The sequence below is a fragment of the Aotus nancymaae genome, unplaced genomic scaffold (genome assembly GCF_030222135.1).
Source record: "Aotus nancymaae isolate 86718 unplaced genomic scaffold, 86718_ANA_hifiasm-v0.15.2.pri h1tg000009l, whole genome shotgun sequence".
In the NCBI taxonomy this organism is placed as follows: domain Eukaryota; kingdom Metazoa; phylum Chordata; class Mammalia; order Primates; family Aotidae; genus Aotus; species Aotus nancymaae.
Window position 1 is genome coordinate 1,575,520 of NW_026988420.1, and position 14,720 is coordinate 1,590,239.

Below are 14,720 nucleotides of genomic sequence, written 5' to 3' on the forward strand. Positions count from 1 at the left end.
GGAGGAATGTTTCCTAACTCATTCTATGAGGCCAAAATTACCAATTCCAAAACCACACAAAGACATCAAACTATAGGTCAGTATCATTTGTAACTATTAACAGAAAATCCTCAGACAAACTAGCAAACCAAATTCAGCAACACAGTAAGAGAATTATACACCATGACCAGTGGGATTTATTCCTGGAAAGCAAGAACAGTTCAACATACAAACATCAATATGTGATTGATGTAACACACCACATATAACAGAAAAAAGCAAAAAACCCAAGTGGTTGTCTCAATTGATGCAGAAAAAGGACCTGACATAATTCACTACCTCACTATAATAAAGACCATATAAGGAAAAACCCATAGTTAGCGTCACACTCAATGGTGAAAGATTGAAAGCTTTTCTTATAACATTAGGAACAAGACATACCTGCTTTTGCCACTTCTGTGCAAGACAGTAATGAAAGCTCTAGTCAAAGCAATTGGACAAGAAAAAGAAATAAGGTATTCAAATTGGAAAGGAAGAAGTAAAATAATCTTTTTCTATGAAGTAAGATATTTTCTTTGCAGATGACATGATCTTACATGTAGAAAACCCTAAAGATGCCATAAAAATACTAAAGCTAATAAATGCATTCAGCAAAAAAGTAGGATACAAAAACCAATATATAAAAATACAGTATTTTTCTACACAGTAACAATGAATAATCCCAAAAGAAAACGAGGAAACAATTCATTTTACAATAGCATCAAAAGAAATAAAATACTTAGGAATAAACTTAAGAGGTGAAAAACTTGTGTATAAAATTGCTGAAAGAAATTAAAGGCACAAATTAATGAGAAGGCATCCCACGTGCATGTATTGTTCATGCCAATACTACACAAAGTGATCTACAATGCAATACCTAAAAAATCCCAATGACATTTTTTGTGAAAACTGAAAAATCCATCCTAAAAGTCATATGGAATCTTAAGAGACCCTGAGAGACAATCCTGAAAAAGGACAAAGCTGTAGGACTCAAATATTCTGATTTTAAAACTTGCTACAAAACTACAGTAATCAAAACAGTGTGGTACTAGCATAAGGAAAAACATTCAGAACAATGGAATAAAACAGAAATCCTAGAAATAATCCTTAATATATATGGTGGGCTCATTTTTGACAAGGATGGCAAGAACATTCAATGGGGGAAGGATAATCTTTTCAACAAACAGTGCTGGGAAAACTGGATATCCAATTCAAAAGGATGAAGTTGGATCCTTACTTTATACCATACACAAATATTAACTAAAAATGAATCAAAGATCTAAATGTAAGAACTATAAAACTCTTAGAAGAAAATACACAGAAAAGGCAACATGATGTTAGATTTGGTAATGACATCTTGAATATGACACCAAAAGCACAAGCAACAAAAGAAACAACTGGACTTAATAAAATTTAAAACTTTTGTGGATCAAAGGACATTATCAAGAGAGTGAAAAGATCAACCCACGAATGACAGAAAATATTTGTAAGTCATACAGACAAAAATTTAATATCCAAAATATATAAAGAACTCCTACAACCCAATAGCAACAAAATGATCCAATTCCAAAATGGACAAAGGAATTGAATACTTTTTTGAAGACATACAAAGGGCCGATAAGCCCATGAAAGGATGCACATTACCAGTCGTTAGAACAATACAAACCAAACCATCATAATATTCCATTTCACGATTATTAGAATGGCTATTATCAAAAAAGAAAACAACAAAAAACAACCTTGTGTATTGCTGGTGGGAAAGTAAAATGGTACATACAGCCACTGTGGAAATCAGTGTGGCAGTTCCTTAAAAAGTTAAACACAGGCCAGGTACAGTGGTTCATGCCTATAATCCCAGGGCTTTGGAAGGCCAAGGTGGGAGAATGGCTTGAGCCCAAGAGTTCAAGACCAGTCCTGGCAACATAGCAAGACCTCATCTCTACAAAAAATGAAAAATTAGCCAGGTGTGGTTGTATGCACTTATAGTCCCAGATACTCTGGAGTCTAAGGTGGGAGGATCTCTTGAACCTGATAGTCTGAGGTTGCATCACCGTACTCCAGCCTGGGTAACAAAGCTAGAGTCTGTGTCAAACAAATAAAAAAAAAAAAGTTAAACAGAATTACCACATACCTAAACTGTAAGCATAAGAAGGGATAAAAGGAAAAAAATACAATTGCCTTTCCAAAGGAAAAGAAAAACATGGTTAAAGGTAACTTGTGTTATGTGTATTTGACTACCATAACAAAATAAACTCATGCACATGAACTATTACTTGAATGTTATAATTAAAGACCAAATGTGAGATAGTACCAACATGGAGAATATATTATCAACCAATTCATGCATAGATTGAGCCTATGTTCTAGGGATCCTCAGGAATTTTTTTTTTGAGATGGAGTTTCACACGTCTCCCAGTCTGGAATGCAATGGCATGATCTTGGCTCACTGCAACCTCCACCTCCCAGGTTCAAGCGATTCTCCGGCCTCAGCCTTCCAAGTAGCTGGGATTACAGGCATGAGCTACCCCGCCTGGCCAGGAAATTTTTTTTAAAGCACCTAAAAAGTGATTTAGGAGTCAACTGGACAAGTGATGTTACTAAATATATTACTTTGAGCATGCTACAACTTCAAAGAGCTTGTTTCTTGTAATGCGTAAGGGAGGGAATATCTATTGTACCTCTGTCATGTGAGTAAAGATAATATATGTCAAATGGCTTTCTAAATAGGTGACAGATGTATATAAGTTTAAGGTATTTAGCAATGCCTATTAGGCTTCTGCTCTGTTGCAAAAAAGCACATGAAAAAATGACAGATCTATAAAAAATTATTTTCCTAAATATATGGAATTCCACAACATAATTTAAGTTATAAAAATCTTTTTCTGTGCTGCTTTAAGAAAAAAGTTTATTTACTTTTCTGAGATGGGGGTCTCGCTTTGTCACTCAGACTGGCGTGCATTGGCAGGATCACCGCTGTCTGCAGTCTTGACCTCTTGGGCTCAACAAATCCTCCCACCTCAGCCTCCCATGTAGCTGGGACTACAGAAATGCACACAATGCCTGGCTACTTTTTTCTGTACAGATGGCATCTCACTACATTGCCCAGGCTGCTCTCAAACTCCTGAGCTCAAGAATCCTCCCATCCCAGCCTCCCAAAGTGAGCTGAGACAGGATGATCACCTTGTGATCCTATACGTATGAGCCACTGCACCTGGCCCAAGCTTGTTTACTTTAACAGTTAACAGCTTCAGCTGGGCACTGTGGTGCACACCTGTAATTCCAGCACTTCAGGAGCTTGAGGCAGGGCGATCTCTTGAGGCCAGGAATGTGGGACCAGCCTGGACAATGTAGTGAGACACTTGTCTCAAAAAAAAAAAATTAAAACCCACAAAATTAGCTGGATGTGGTGGTGTGTGCCTGTAGTTCCAGCTACTTGGAAGGCTGAGGTGGGACAATCACTTCAGCCTGGGAGCTTGAGGCTGCAGTGAGCTATTATCACACCACTGTACTCCCGCCTGGGCAACAGTGCAAGACCCCGTCTCAAACAACCGTTAGCTTCAGCACCAGAAGGTAAAACCCCAAATTTTTGAAAGCTTACACATTTTCATTTTCAAGTTCTAAAAATCAGTCCGTAGGGACCACCAATTTCCAAACTTGTGTAAAGTTACCCATTACTTGGTGGCTCACACCTGTAATCCTAGCACTTTGGGAGGCTGAGGCAGGTAGATCACGAGGTCAGGAGTTCAAGACCAACTTGGCCAACAGAGTGAAATCTCGTCTCTACTAAAAACACAAAAATATTAGGGGGGCATGGTGGCAGGCACCTGTAATTTCAGCTACTCATAGGGCTTAGGCAGGAGAATCACTTGAACCTGGAAGGCGGAGGTTACAGTGAGCCGAGGTGGCACCACTGCACTCCAACCCCAGGTGACAGTGTGAGACTCCATCTCAAAAAAAATAATAAATTACCCATTACTTCATTCTAAACAAACAAATACAATGACGAGTTAGTGTTAAAAATTTCCATTTCATTGAGTCTGTACTTTTAAGTTACTACCTGGAATCAAAAAGAGCCATAAGTTGGTCAAACTGTTGCTCCACAACTTCTATAACACTTTCTGTCTCTTCTCTTCTTTGCTTCTGCATGTGTTCAAGTATCTGGAAAGAAGACAAAGACTTAATTGTGGAATTTTTCTTTTGTAGAAGTTGTAGAATTTTGGAAGTCAAAAGTACTTTCTAGACTCTTCAAAGTAACACAAGAGGTAATTAGATAATATAAATAGAATACGTCACAAGGTTCAACTTTAAATCTTATAACTTGTGAGCAAGACTGTCTTTTTTGTTTGTTTTACTGAGACAAGGTCTCACTTGGTTGCTGCCCCGGCTGGAGTGCAGTAGGCTGAGTATAGCTCACTGTAACCTTGAACTCCTGGGCTCCTGCCTTGGCCTCCTGAGTAGCAATGACTACAGGCACACAGCTCCATGTCAAACTAAGTTTTTCTCTTTTGTGGGCGAGGGTAGGGACAAGGTCTCATTATGTTGCCCAGGCTGGTCTCAAACTCCTGGCCTGAAGTAATCCTCCTGCCCTGGTCTCCCAAAACACTGGGATTATAGGTGTGAGCCACCACATCTGGCTTTGTTGGCATTTTCTACTGATAATACGGCAATAAGACCTAAAAAAATCCACTGATGTGTGTACTAAATTTTTTTCTTATTCTTTTTATCATTACAGGAAACAAGTCATTTTAAGTAGCTGAATTTCTCTTTGATAGGATTCCCTGGATTTAATAAAATGTTAAGTATTACACAATCTTAGTATTTTTGAAGTTTTAAGTACTGTTGCTTGAATCCATGACCCCTTTTTTCCTTCCAATTTCTCCCATTTGGAACAGAAATGTCTTATTCCTGTTTCACCAATGTATTTTAGAAGCAAGCAAGTTCTTGTCTCGTTTCATGGGCTCATAGATGGAGAGGAATTTTGCCCTAGGATGAATCATATCTCTTGAGTCTTCACCAATACCTGACTTAGAAGGTGAGATTTTAATTAATTTTTATTTTTATTTATTTATTTTTTTTTTGGAGACAGAGTTTCACTCTGTCAACCAGGCTGGAGTGCAGTGGCACCACCTCAGCTCACTGCAATGTCCGCCTCCCTGGTTCAAGTGATTCTCATGCCTCAGCCTCCCAGTAGTTGGAACTACAGATATGTGCCACCACGCCCAGCTAATTTTTGTTTTTTGGGGGGGTTTTTTGAGACTGAGTCTCACTCTATACCCAGGTGGGAGTGCAGTGGCATGATCTGGGATCACTGACCTGGGCACTCTGCCTCCTGGGTTCAAGCAATTCTCCTGCCTCAGCCTCCCGAGTAGCTGGAATTACAGGCACAGGCCACCATGCCCGGCTAATTTCTGTATTTTTAATAGTGATGGGTTTAGCCATTTTGACCAGGCTGGTCTTCAACTCCTGATCTCAAGTGATCTGCCCACCTTGGCCTCCCAAATGCTGGGATTATAGGTGTGAGCAAGGGTGCTGGCCCAGAAAGTGAGATTTTTATACTTATAATTGATGCTGCAATGGGTTAAACTTTTGGGGATGTTGGGATGGGGTAAATGTATCTTGCATTGAGAAGGACATGAATACTGAGCACTAGAGGACACTGTTTTGAGTTGGACTGTGTCCCCACTCTCCTAAATTCAGATACTGAAGTCCTAACCTCTGGTTAATTTATCACTGATTTGTCTTCTTTACTATATCTGGTACTAGTTATTGTTTATCACAGGTGACATTCTTTTTTCCCTTTTTCTCTCAATGTTGGTTTCTCTCTCATAACTCTTCTAGCTTATTACTTTTATTCCTCTTGAGAAACGACTTTTGATAGTGACCCTTAGCCAATCAAAAACGTCTTGTCCTTCTCTGCAAACGAGCAGCCACAACATAATCAGCTATACCCTTTTGAATTCCTTGATTGTAAATTTTGTTGCTAGGTGCTGAAGAGTTTGTTTTGTATCACCAAATGAGAGAGTCTTTTTTGGAAGGCAGAGTAAGAAGAGAGAGAGAGACTGTCTCCGTAAGGTGGGGATACAGCCAAACAATGAGTAAATGTTGAAAAGATAATCTGCAATGCTTCTGAGACAAAATTCAGCCCACAGGCAAGTAGATTTCATGGTTCCTTATTAAAGCTCAAATTATTATTAAGTTCCTAGCACAGCAATGCTGTTAAGACCAGTCTTCGCAGGCCATAGGAAAAGTTTCCCATTCTTTTTCAGATTATCTTAATAACCCAGTGCTAAGCTCTAACCTCAGTGTTAACATAACCAAATATACACACTTAAAGAGGACATGCTTTACTTCATGATAGAATTTAATCATGCAAAGTGCTTACTTTTCCAGCAATACTTAATTGTTCAAAATTATGGTGTGCTGTCTTCAATGCTTCATCAATTTCTTCTGTAGTGTTAGTGTCCTAAGAAGGGAGGGGAATCACATACAAATATAAAACTAAAAAACAGATGCTTAGATATGTATATTATAGTTGCAAAAAATTCAGGCTACCATTTTGGTTACAAAAGCAACATAGACTCACTACAGAAAAGTGAAAACAAGCAACAAAAATAATGGTCAATCCTGCTAACCTGGAGATAAAAACCATTCATATTTTAGAGCTTTGGTTAGACCATTCCAGATTTTTTTTAGAAAGATATATTTTTTTAATAGCATCCCTCCCTGTAATAATCTTTTCAACTTAAAACTACCTTGAACAATTTATCATGGCAATACATGTATACATATAAAAATTAATAGTTCTTAAGAAAAAAAGATTATAATTTGACTCCATTAAGATTTACACTTGAAGGAAAAGGAGCAAAATTAAGTGCTTTTTCTCCTTTCTCTGTCCATTAATTTTTTTTTTTTTTTTTTTTTTTTGAGACAGAGTCTCACTGTTGCCCAGGCTGGAGTACAGTGGTGCTAACTCCACTTACTGCAACCTCCGCCTCCCAGGTTCAAGCGATTCTCATGCCTCAGCCTCGAGAGTACTGGAATTACAGGTGTGTACCACCACAATTGGCTAATCTTTGTATTTTTAGTAGAGATGGGGTTTCACCAAGTCAGCCGGGCTGATCTTGAATACTTGGCCTCCAGTGATCTGCCCGCCTCGGCCTCCCAAAGTGCTGGGGTTACAGGCAAGCCACTGCGCCCGGCTATCACTAATGATCTTAACACAAAAATTTAATACTTCACTCAACATCATTTTGGAATTTGTTCTATTTCTAATCTTAATACATTATTTAAAGTTATCAGGAGTAGATAAAAGGTAAAATTCAATCTTCAGCAATAACATTAACAACAACAAATGCAGTTAGGCCTTTTGGTTGCCATTAAAGTAACTGAAAAAAATCACACTTTAAAGTTAAAAACTTGGGCTTTATATGTCTCACAGAACCTGGATTCAGTAACTAGTTTCAAAGGGAAGAAGCTACACACATGTAAATATCAAGAACTTTGAAACAGAGTTACTCAAAGGTAGAATGGGTTGCCCTGAAAGAAAAGAGAACTGTCTTAAACACAGAACAAAAGAGATTCAAGTAGGAGAGTGGGTTTACTTCTGTTACCTATAAATTTCCAAAAGAATCTATAATTATAGAAGAAAGTTAAGCTACTAAAGTCAAACGTTTGCTTTCATCGTACTTCATGACCAACATATTTCATACCAACATTACAGCTGATGAGTTCAAAACAGTCCTGTGTGTGGATGCCGAATGTTCTAAACCAGTAGTTAGCTGATCAGCAGTCTTCTTAAAGTCCTGAGAACAATTCTTTATCCTGAAAAGTGTCAAGTATATTATTTTATTTTTTGAGACAGGATCTTTCTGTCACCCAGGCTGGAGTGCAGTGGCACCATCATGGCTCACTGCAGCCTCAACTTCCCAGGCTCCAGCGATCCTCCCACCTCAGCCTCCCAAATTAGCTGGGACCATAGGTGTGTGCCGCCACACTTGGTTAATTTCTGTTTTTTTTTTTTGTTTTTTTTTTGGTAGAGATGAAATTTCAAAATGTTGCCCAGGCTGGTCTCAAACTCCTAAGCTCAAGCGATCCACCTGCCTCAACCTCTCAAAGTGCTGGGATTACAATCACGAGCCACTGTGCCTGGCCCAAGTACATTATTTTAAACACCAACATTAATGTAATGATTTTAATCTTCTATTCAGATTTTTACCATAAAAAATAACTCATGACTTATAAGAACACGTACAGTGAGTTATCAATTAACTATAAATGGGAAGAGAGAAACCATGAGTAAATATGCTTTCATACAAATTTTAAAGAAAACAAATTCCAAAAACAATGGCTTAAAGTATATATTGTGTTTTAATTACTTAATTACTGGTTCTTATGTGGTATTTTTTGGTACAAATGATGATAATCACTGAAATGTGTTAAGCTCATCAATTAAAGTGAGTGTTTATACAAACAAAGCCAGCTATTAAAAAGAATGTACTTAACAAGTCTGGAGAATTTACAAAGAGGTAATAGGCAAGTTAATGGCAAAGAAAAAGTTCACTGCATTATCTAGTATATAGAAGCCAGAGTTTTATTTATTTATTTATTTCAAATATGGAGTCTCACTGTGTTGCCCAGGTTGGTCTTGAACTCCTGGACTCAAGTGATCCTCCTGCCTCAGTCTCCCACAGTGCTGGGATTACAGGCATGAGCCATCATGCCCAGCTAGTTTTATCTTTATATAACCATATTGGCTAGCACACTGTAACCAGTGTTTGCTGAGTTAACAACAGCTTAGAACTTATGGAGGAAACTATGATGTTTAAATGTTACTCTTATGCAGAAAAATACTAGACCAAATAATTTTTAAACATTCTATTACTCTGAAAAGTGAATGTTCATGTTCTTAAAAACATGCATGCATTAGCCCCGAGGATTCCATTATTTAATTCCTGTTTCAAAACATTAAAAACAAATCAGTGAAGAAATGAGCCAAGGGTTACTGTAATTTAAAAATATACAACCATTTAAAACCAAACTGTACCTTAAATAAGTTACTAAAATAAGTATAATTGACATAAATTCAATTTTTAAAGTAGTTATTTAGAACAAATTTGGGTACTTTCTGGTTAAGATGGATTCCTCTACCTCTGAAAGTAATATTTCACTTTGCAACTCTGACATTGTACATATAAAGAGTACAATCTGGTCTGGCTTGCATGACATGGCAGAAAATTTCACACAGCAGTACAGATCTCTAGTTTGAGAAAAAAAGATCTGGCAACACTGCGTTGGTCTTAACACATAGTAATAATTGGCTACAGCTGACTTACAACTGCCTCCTTTGGAGGGGGTAAGCCCTCGGCATCTACTGCTATCCTCACCACTTGTTGTTTCAACTCAGTTGCCCTCACCCAGTAAGTTATCTGCTTAACTCCTGTAGGTGTTCAAATTTGGGAGCCCTAAATTTGATAAAAATGGCTACTTCATGGGGACTCACAATAAGCCACATGATTCTTAAAGGTTTATTCTAATAACTCTACATAGAGCTCATGGAGGAAGTGACCAGTGGTATAGGAGTTGGAAGCAGTACTGGTATTCAATAAACCTAGCTTTACATTCTGGTTCTGTGAATAACCAGCTGCCATACTTTAGCTAAGTGGTTTTACCACCCAAAGAAAATGGCTACAACCATTTTTTGTTTTTTTTAAGTACTCATTTAGGCCTGGAAAGAGAAGCTACAGTGGTAATGTGAAGTACCAGGAATTCTAGACTGAAGAATTTTGAATTTTAATTGAATAATCAATAAACAACTATAGCATAAAGCAGAGTCTGATAAGGAGCTAAACAAAAGGACAAGAGAATTAAATAAGGCAGTAGAAATGAAAACAGGTTATGGATATAGGAGATACTATGGAAGTCATCTAATGGACGTAAAATGAATGCAATAGGAGGAGCTGAGCTGATTTATAAATACCTGATGCCATTAACAAAATTGGAGAGCTCCACATGAAATTGTTCCTTGAAAGAATCTTGTTTTATTTCTTGCATAGTCTATTACCATACTAAATATGCTTTAAAAAGTTATATATAAATTGCCATCTGAGTACGGTTCTAGGAAACTGATCAGAAGGTCCTTTAACACTTAAAAAGCTGCAAAAATCAAACATGTAATATAATAAACATTGCATGTTTACTCTGTGTCCCAAACCAGAGTATAAAGAGGAATAAAATGTGCTCCATTCTCTTAAAAGGGCTTACAGACTAGCAGGGAAAGACAAATAGAAACATCAATTATTAAGTGAAATCATCAGTAACATGTACTCATCTCTAGCTCGGCGTATTAAAAAAATAAACTCAAAAAGACAATCTATTAATGCATACATGTGTAAAGTCTCATACAATAATGCAAAAATGAATTAAAAACTCCAAAGGTATTGTTTCTCCTTCTATAAATCACTTCTCAAACCAACTCTTCACAAAGTCTTCCATTATACTGTACTTGCACTACTTTTAAGAATCAAGAGAACCTGGGTGCAGTGGCTCATGCCTGCAATCCTAGCACTTTGAGAGGTTGAGGCAGAAGGATCCCTCAAAGTCAGGAGTCTGAGACCAGCTTGGGCAACACAATGACATTCCACATCTACAAAAAATAAAAATAAAAAATCAGCTGTGCAAGGTGGTGTATGCCTGCAGTCCTAGATACTCCAGAGGCTGAGGTGAGAAGCTAGCTTGAGCCCAGGAGTCTGAGGCTGTAAGTGAGCCATGATCACAACCACTGCACTCCAGCCTGGGTGACAGAGTGAGACCCTGTCTCTAAAACAACTTAGAATTTAAAACATTTTTAAAAAGAATCAAGAGAAGACTAAGTTACTTTTTTCTCTATAACTTCCTTTCATCCAGTACGAGTAACTTTAACCAGTATCACTTTCAGCCTTTCTTGATGTGGTAATCCTTAAATTTCTTTCTTTAAATAAGGACAAACAAATTCTGCTTCTTTAAAGAGCTGGAGTCTCCACTCCACTGACAGCTAAAATGAATTATGAACTTAAAGAGCACTCCACAAACAGTGGGTTAGAAATACAGATTTAAGAATGACATTTTATTAGTAATTCTAAAACTATTTCAGTAACACACTGACTCTAAATATTCAAATAAATACACATGGGACATACGTCTTAGGCTGCAGTTTTTCCATTACAAGGTCTTCTTTAAAACATCCAGCCATTGGGTAGTAGCCTTGTCTAGTATTCACAGCTGTAGCAACCTTAGGACAAAATAAGGGTTTAAAAAAACAAAGACAGTTATCCAATACATTCTGTTTATCCTAAACAACTATTTAAGTGTACCATTCATAAAGTTAATAATAACCTTAAAAATCCTGAAATCCTCTGTAAATCAAGGAGAAAATTGTACTTATATGATGTTTTGATCCATTTTAATCTTTGAAAGAAATCAGGAATGTGGCAACTATTAATTTTTAGTTAATTAACAAAAACAAAAAACACTTCATTCTACCATAATTCTAAAGGAAATACTAGCAATACTTTCAATTTTACTTTAAAAATTTTAGGCCAGGCACAGGGGCTCACACCTATTATCCCAGCACTTTGGGAGACCGAGGTGGGTGGATCACCTGAGGTCAGGAGTTCAAGACCAGCCTGGCCAACAGGGTGAAACTCCGTCTCTACTAAAAATACAAAAAAAAAAAAAATATATATATATATATATATATATATATATATATATAGCTGGGCATGGTGGCGGGCACCTATAATCCCAGCTACTCGGGAGGTTGAGGCAGGAGACTCGCTTGAACCCGGGAGGTGGAGGCTGCAGTAAGCTGAAACTGTGCTATTGCACTCCAGCCTGGGCAAGAAGAGTGAATTTCCACCTCTCTCTCAAAAAAAAAAAAAAAAAAGGCAGGGGAGGATGGGACAGGTCACTTATCTCTAAAAGTTAATAAAACTAGTCAAAATGATACAAAATAGATTTATCACAACATTAAAATCAAAATTAGTATTTGTAAACACATTATAAACACTCTTACTCATTATCCAAAATCCTAAAAATAATTGTACAAGTATAATAATTTAAGAACATCAAATGTGAAATCATTTGCCAAAAAAGGCAAAAAGTTACTGTTCAAACATTTCTTTTTTGAAAAAAAAATATTAAAACAGGACAGATATATGGACACAGATAGTTCCAGCTGCCTGCTCCTTTCTTTTCCCTTCACTTATTTTTCACCCACAAGACTGAATCCATTGGGGATCTACCACAACCACAGGAGGAGGGCTCGCTTCATCTTAACCACATAGCCAGCCACATCTGAGAAGCCCCATGTCAAAAAAAGAACAAGTTACGAATTTCCCACAATAATATATCCAAAATAGGCAGCTTCTGATATGTAATTTGTTTGTTATAATTGAAACTTTCACTAATTACAATATATTTTTTTTTTAAACCATATTTAACTTGCAAGCCAGTTAATCCAAACCTAAATAATGAAGGGTTATTTAGTAGTCTGGAAGCTTAGAGAGAACTTTTACATAATTCAGATTTGATTCTTAGCAATCTTAGGAGATAAGACAAAGCAGGTATTATAACCATCTCACAAATGAGGAAACCCAGGCTAGGCTGACAGAATGAGAACTACATTCGAGGTCTCATGTCTCCATATGGTCTCCCACACTGCCACAGAAAACAAATGATACAAAGCCTTATCATCTGATTTCTCCAGTAAAACATTAAGAATTTACAGCTTGAGGCAACTTTCCAAGAACATACTATATGAACTAAACTATACTTATATTTGTATTAAATGTATAGGATATCAAATAAATTTTATTTTACATCCTTAATTCTCATTCTTACAGAGAGATTTAATCTTAATGGAATTTTTTTTAGTGCTTCTGAAGTACAAATTTTAGGCAGTAGTTTTGCTTCTCTACATTTTTGTAGAATGGCATCTACACAAATGTACACTTGATGACATACAAAGGTTGAGGGGCAAGAGGAGTTCAAAATTTGCTTGCATGGATTGGTGTGTAAAACGGGGACTAGGGTTTTTAAAGGAATATACATCATTAAAGTAAAAAAAAAGACAATTTTCCACAGAAGTCCCCAAAGAATCAAAATATGCAGGCCAATAAGTGTATCACTTTAGCCTTTTATTTTTCTTATCACTTTGAACAATTATAAAATGGATAGGAAAAGTTTTATCTTGTGTTAGGTTTCTTTGCTTAAAGATTCAGCAGCAAAAATGTAAGTTTAGTCCCCACCCCCACCCCCACCCCCTACTTTATATCTCGCTCTATGGCCAGGCTGAAGTGCAGTGGCACGATCTCGGTTCACTACAACCTCCACCTGCCGGGTTCAAGTGATTCTCCTGCCTCAGCCTCCCTAGTAGCTGGGACTATAGGTGCACGCTACTGCGCCCAGCCAAGTTTTTAGTTTCTAACTAGAAGTATGTTTTACTTCTGTAGTATTTTTACCATTAACATTATATAGTGATGTGTTTAACGTGAAAAATTGTAAAACTTACCTCACAATCAGGGCATATAATTGTAGTGCATTCTTCAGTTATTAACAAGCACAGTTCACATAAAGCATGTCCACATTGAAGTTCATAATGGTGACCTATTGATGAAATTATTATTATTTTGATGATGATTATCGAGACAGGGTCTTGCTTTGTTGTCCAGGCTGGAGTGCAGTGGTGTCATCACAGCTCACTACAGCCTTCACCTCTTGGGCTCAAGCGATCCTCCTACCTCAGCCTCCCAAAAGTAGCTGGGACTACAGGTGTGTCCCAAAACACCCTAATTTAACTGATGAAATTCTATTGTGATTAAACTGTCCAGGGTGTGTTAATGCTGAATGGGCAATACTGATGAAAGGGAAATTCAAAGGGGATCCTACTGTACAGGAAAAGATACCTACTACAGTTTGAAATGGGTGAATTATTGAATATATTTAAGGAGTAACCAACTATTCACTGTCAGGAGGGAGAAAAATCAAGAAGAAAAACCAAGCAGAGCTATGTAATAGCATTTGCAGGAACTCAGATAGCTATTTTGTACCTAGAAAATACTTTATATTGTATTCACAAATATTGTATTCACAAATATTCATAATATTCATAAATATTCAATATTGTGTTCATCAATATAAATATTCATATTTATATTTATGAATCTGCCATATCTCATAATTATACAAAGTGCTCTGACACATTTTATTTGTTCTTTGTAAATATCACAGTTAAGTGGGCTGGAGATAAAACAGCATTTTGGAAACTGGGTTAACTAAATGGTATAATCCGCACTCCAATGCAGTTCTGTTTCCAAGTCTAACATTCTTTCTGATTGATCATACTTGCCCTCTACTGCTTTATATTTCCCATCCTGTGAAGAGGTCAGGAAGGGCCAAACCTTCCTGGCAAGACCGTGCTCTCAGAATTATTTAAGACATTGGCAAGGCCAGAAGCCAGATGCTACTATTATCACACACCCATAACTCATATAAAGATCATTTTCACAAACAGCATTTACGAAAGGAAATACCATAACTTGATTGAAAACCTAATATGATTTAAATTATCTAAGTAGAATTACAAGTTTATAAGTAACATGTGTTAGCTATATAATTTCAAAGATTTTTAAAGTTTTGCAAGAAAAAAGGAAAAAAACTAGATAAAA

General features: G+C 36.9%; 1 protein-coding gene across 2 annotated transcripts in view; it reads right to left on the reverse strand.

Annotated features, from left to right (window-relative positions):
* Positions 1-14,720, reverse strand: part of LOC105704894 (RING finger protein 17) — a 114,081-nt gene that overhangs the window by 97,312 nt on the left and 2,049 nt on the right. For both annotated transcript variants that reach the window (XM_064373495.1, XM_064373494.1), the window contains exons 2-6: positions 13,565-13,659; positions 11,193-11,284; positions 7,728-7,839; positions 6,401-6,481; positions 4,076-4,176 (exon numbers count right to left, since the gene is read on the reverse strand). In XM_064373495.1, the coding sequence (XP_064229565.1) occupies positions 4,076-4,176; positions 6,401-6,481; positions 7,728-7,839; positions 11,193-11,284; positions 13,565-13,659 (481 nt within the window). The remainder of the gene's footprint in view (positions 1-4,075; positions 4,177-6,400; positions 6,482-7,727; positions 7,840-11,192; positions 11,285-13,564; positions 13,660-14,720) is intronic.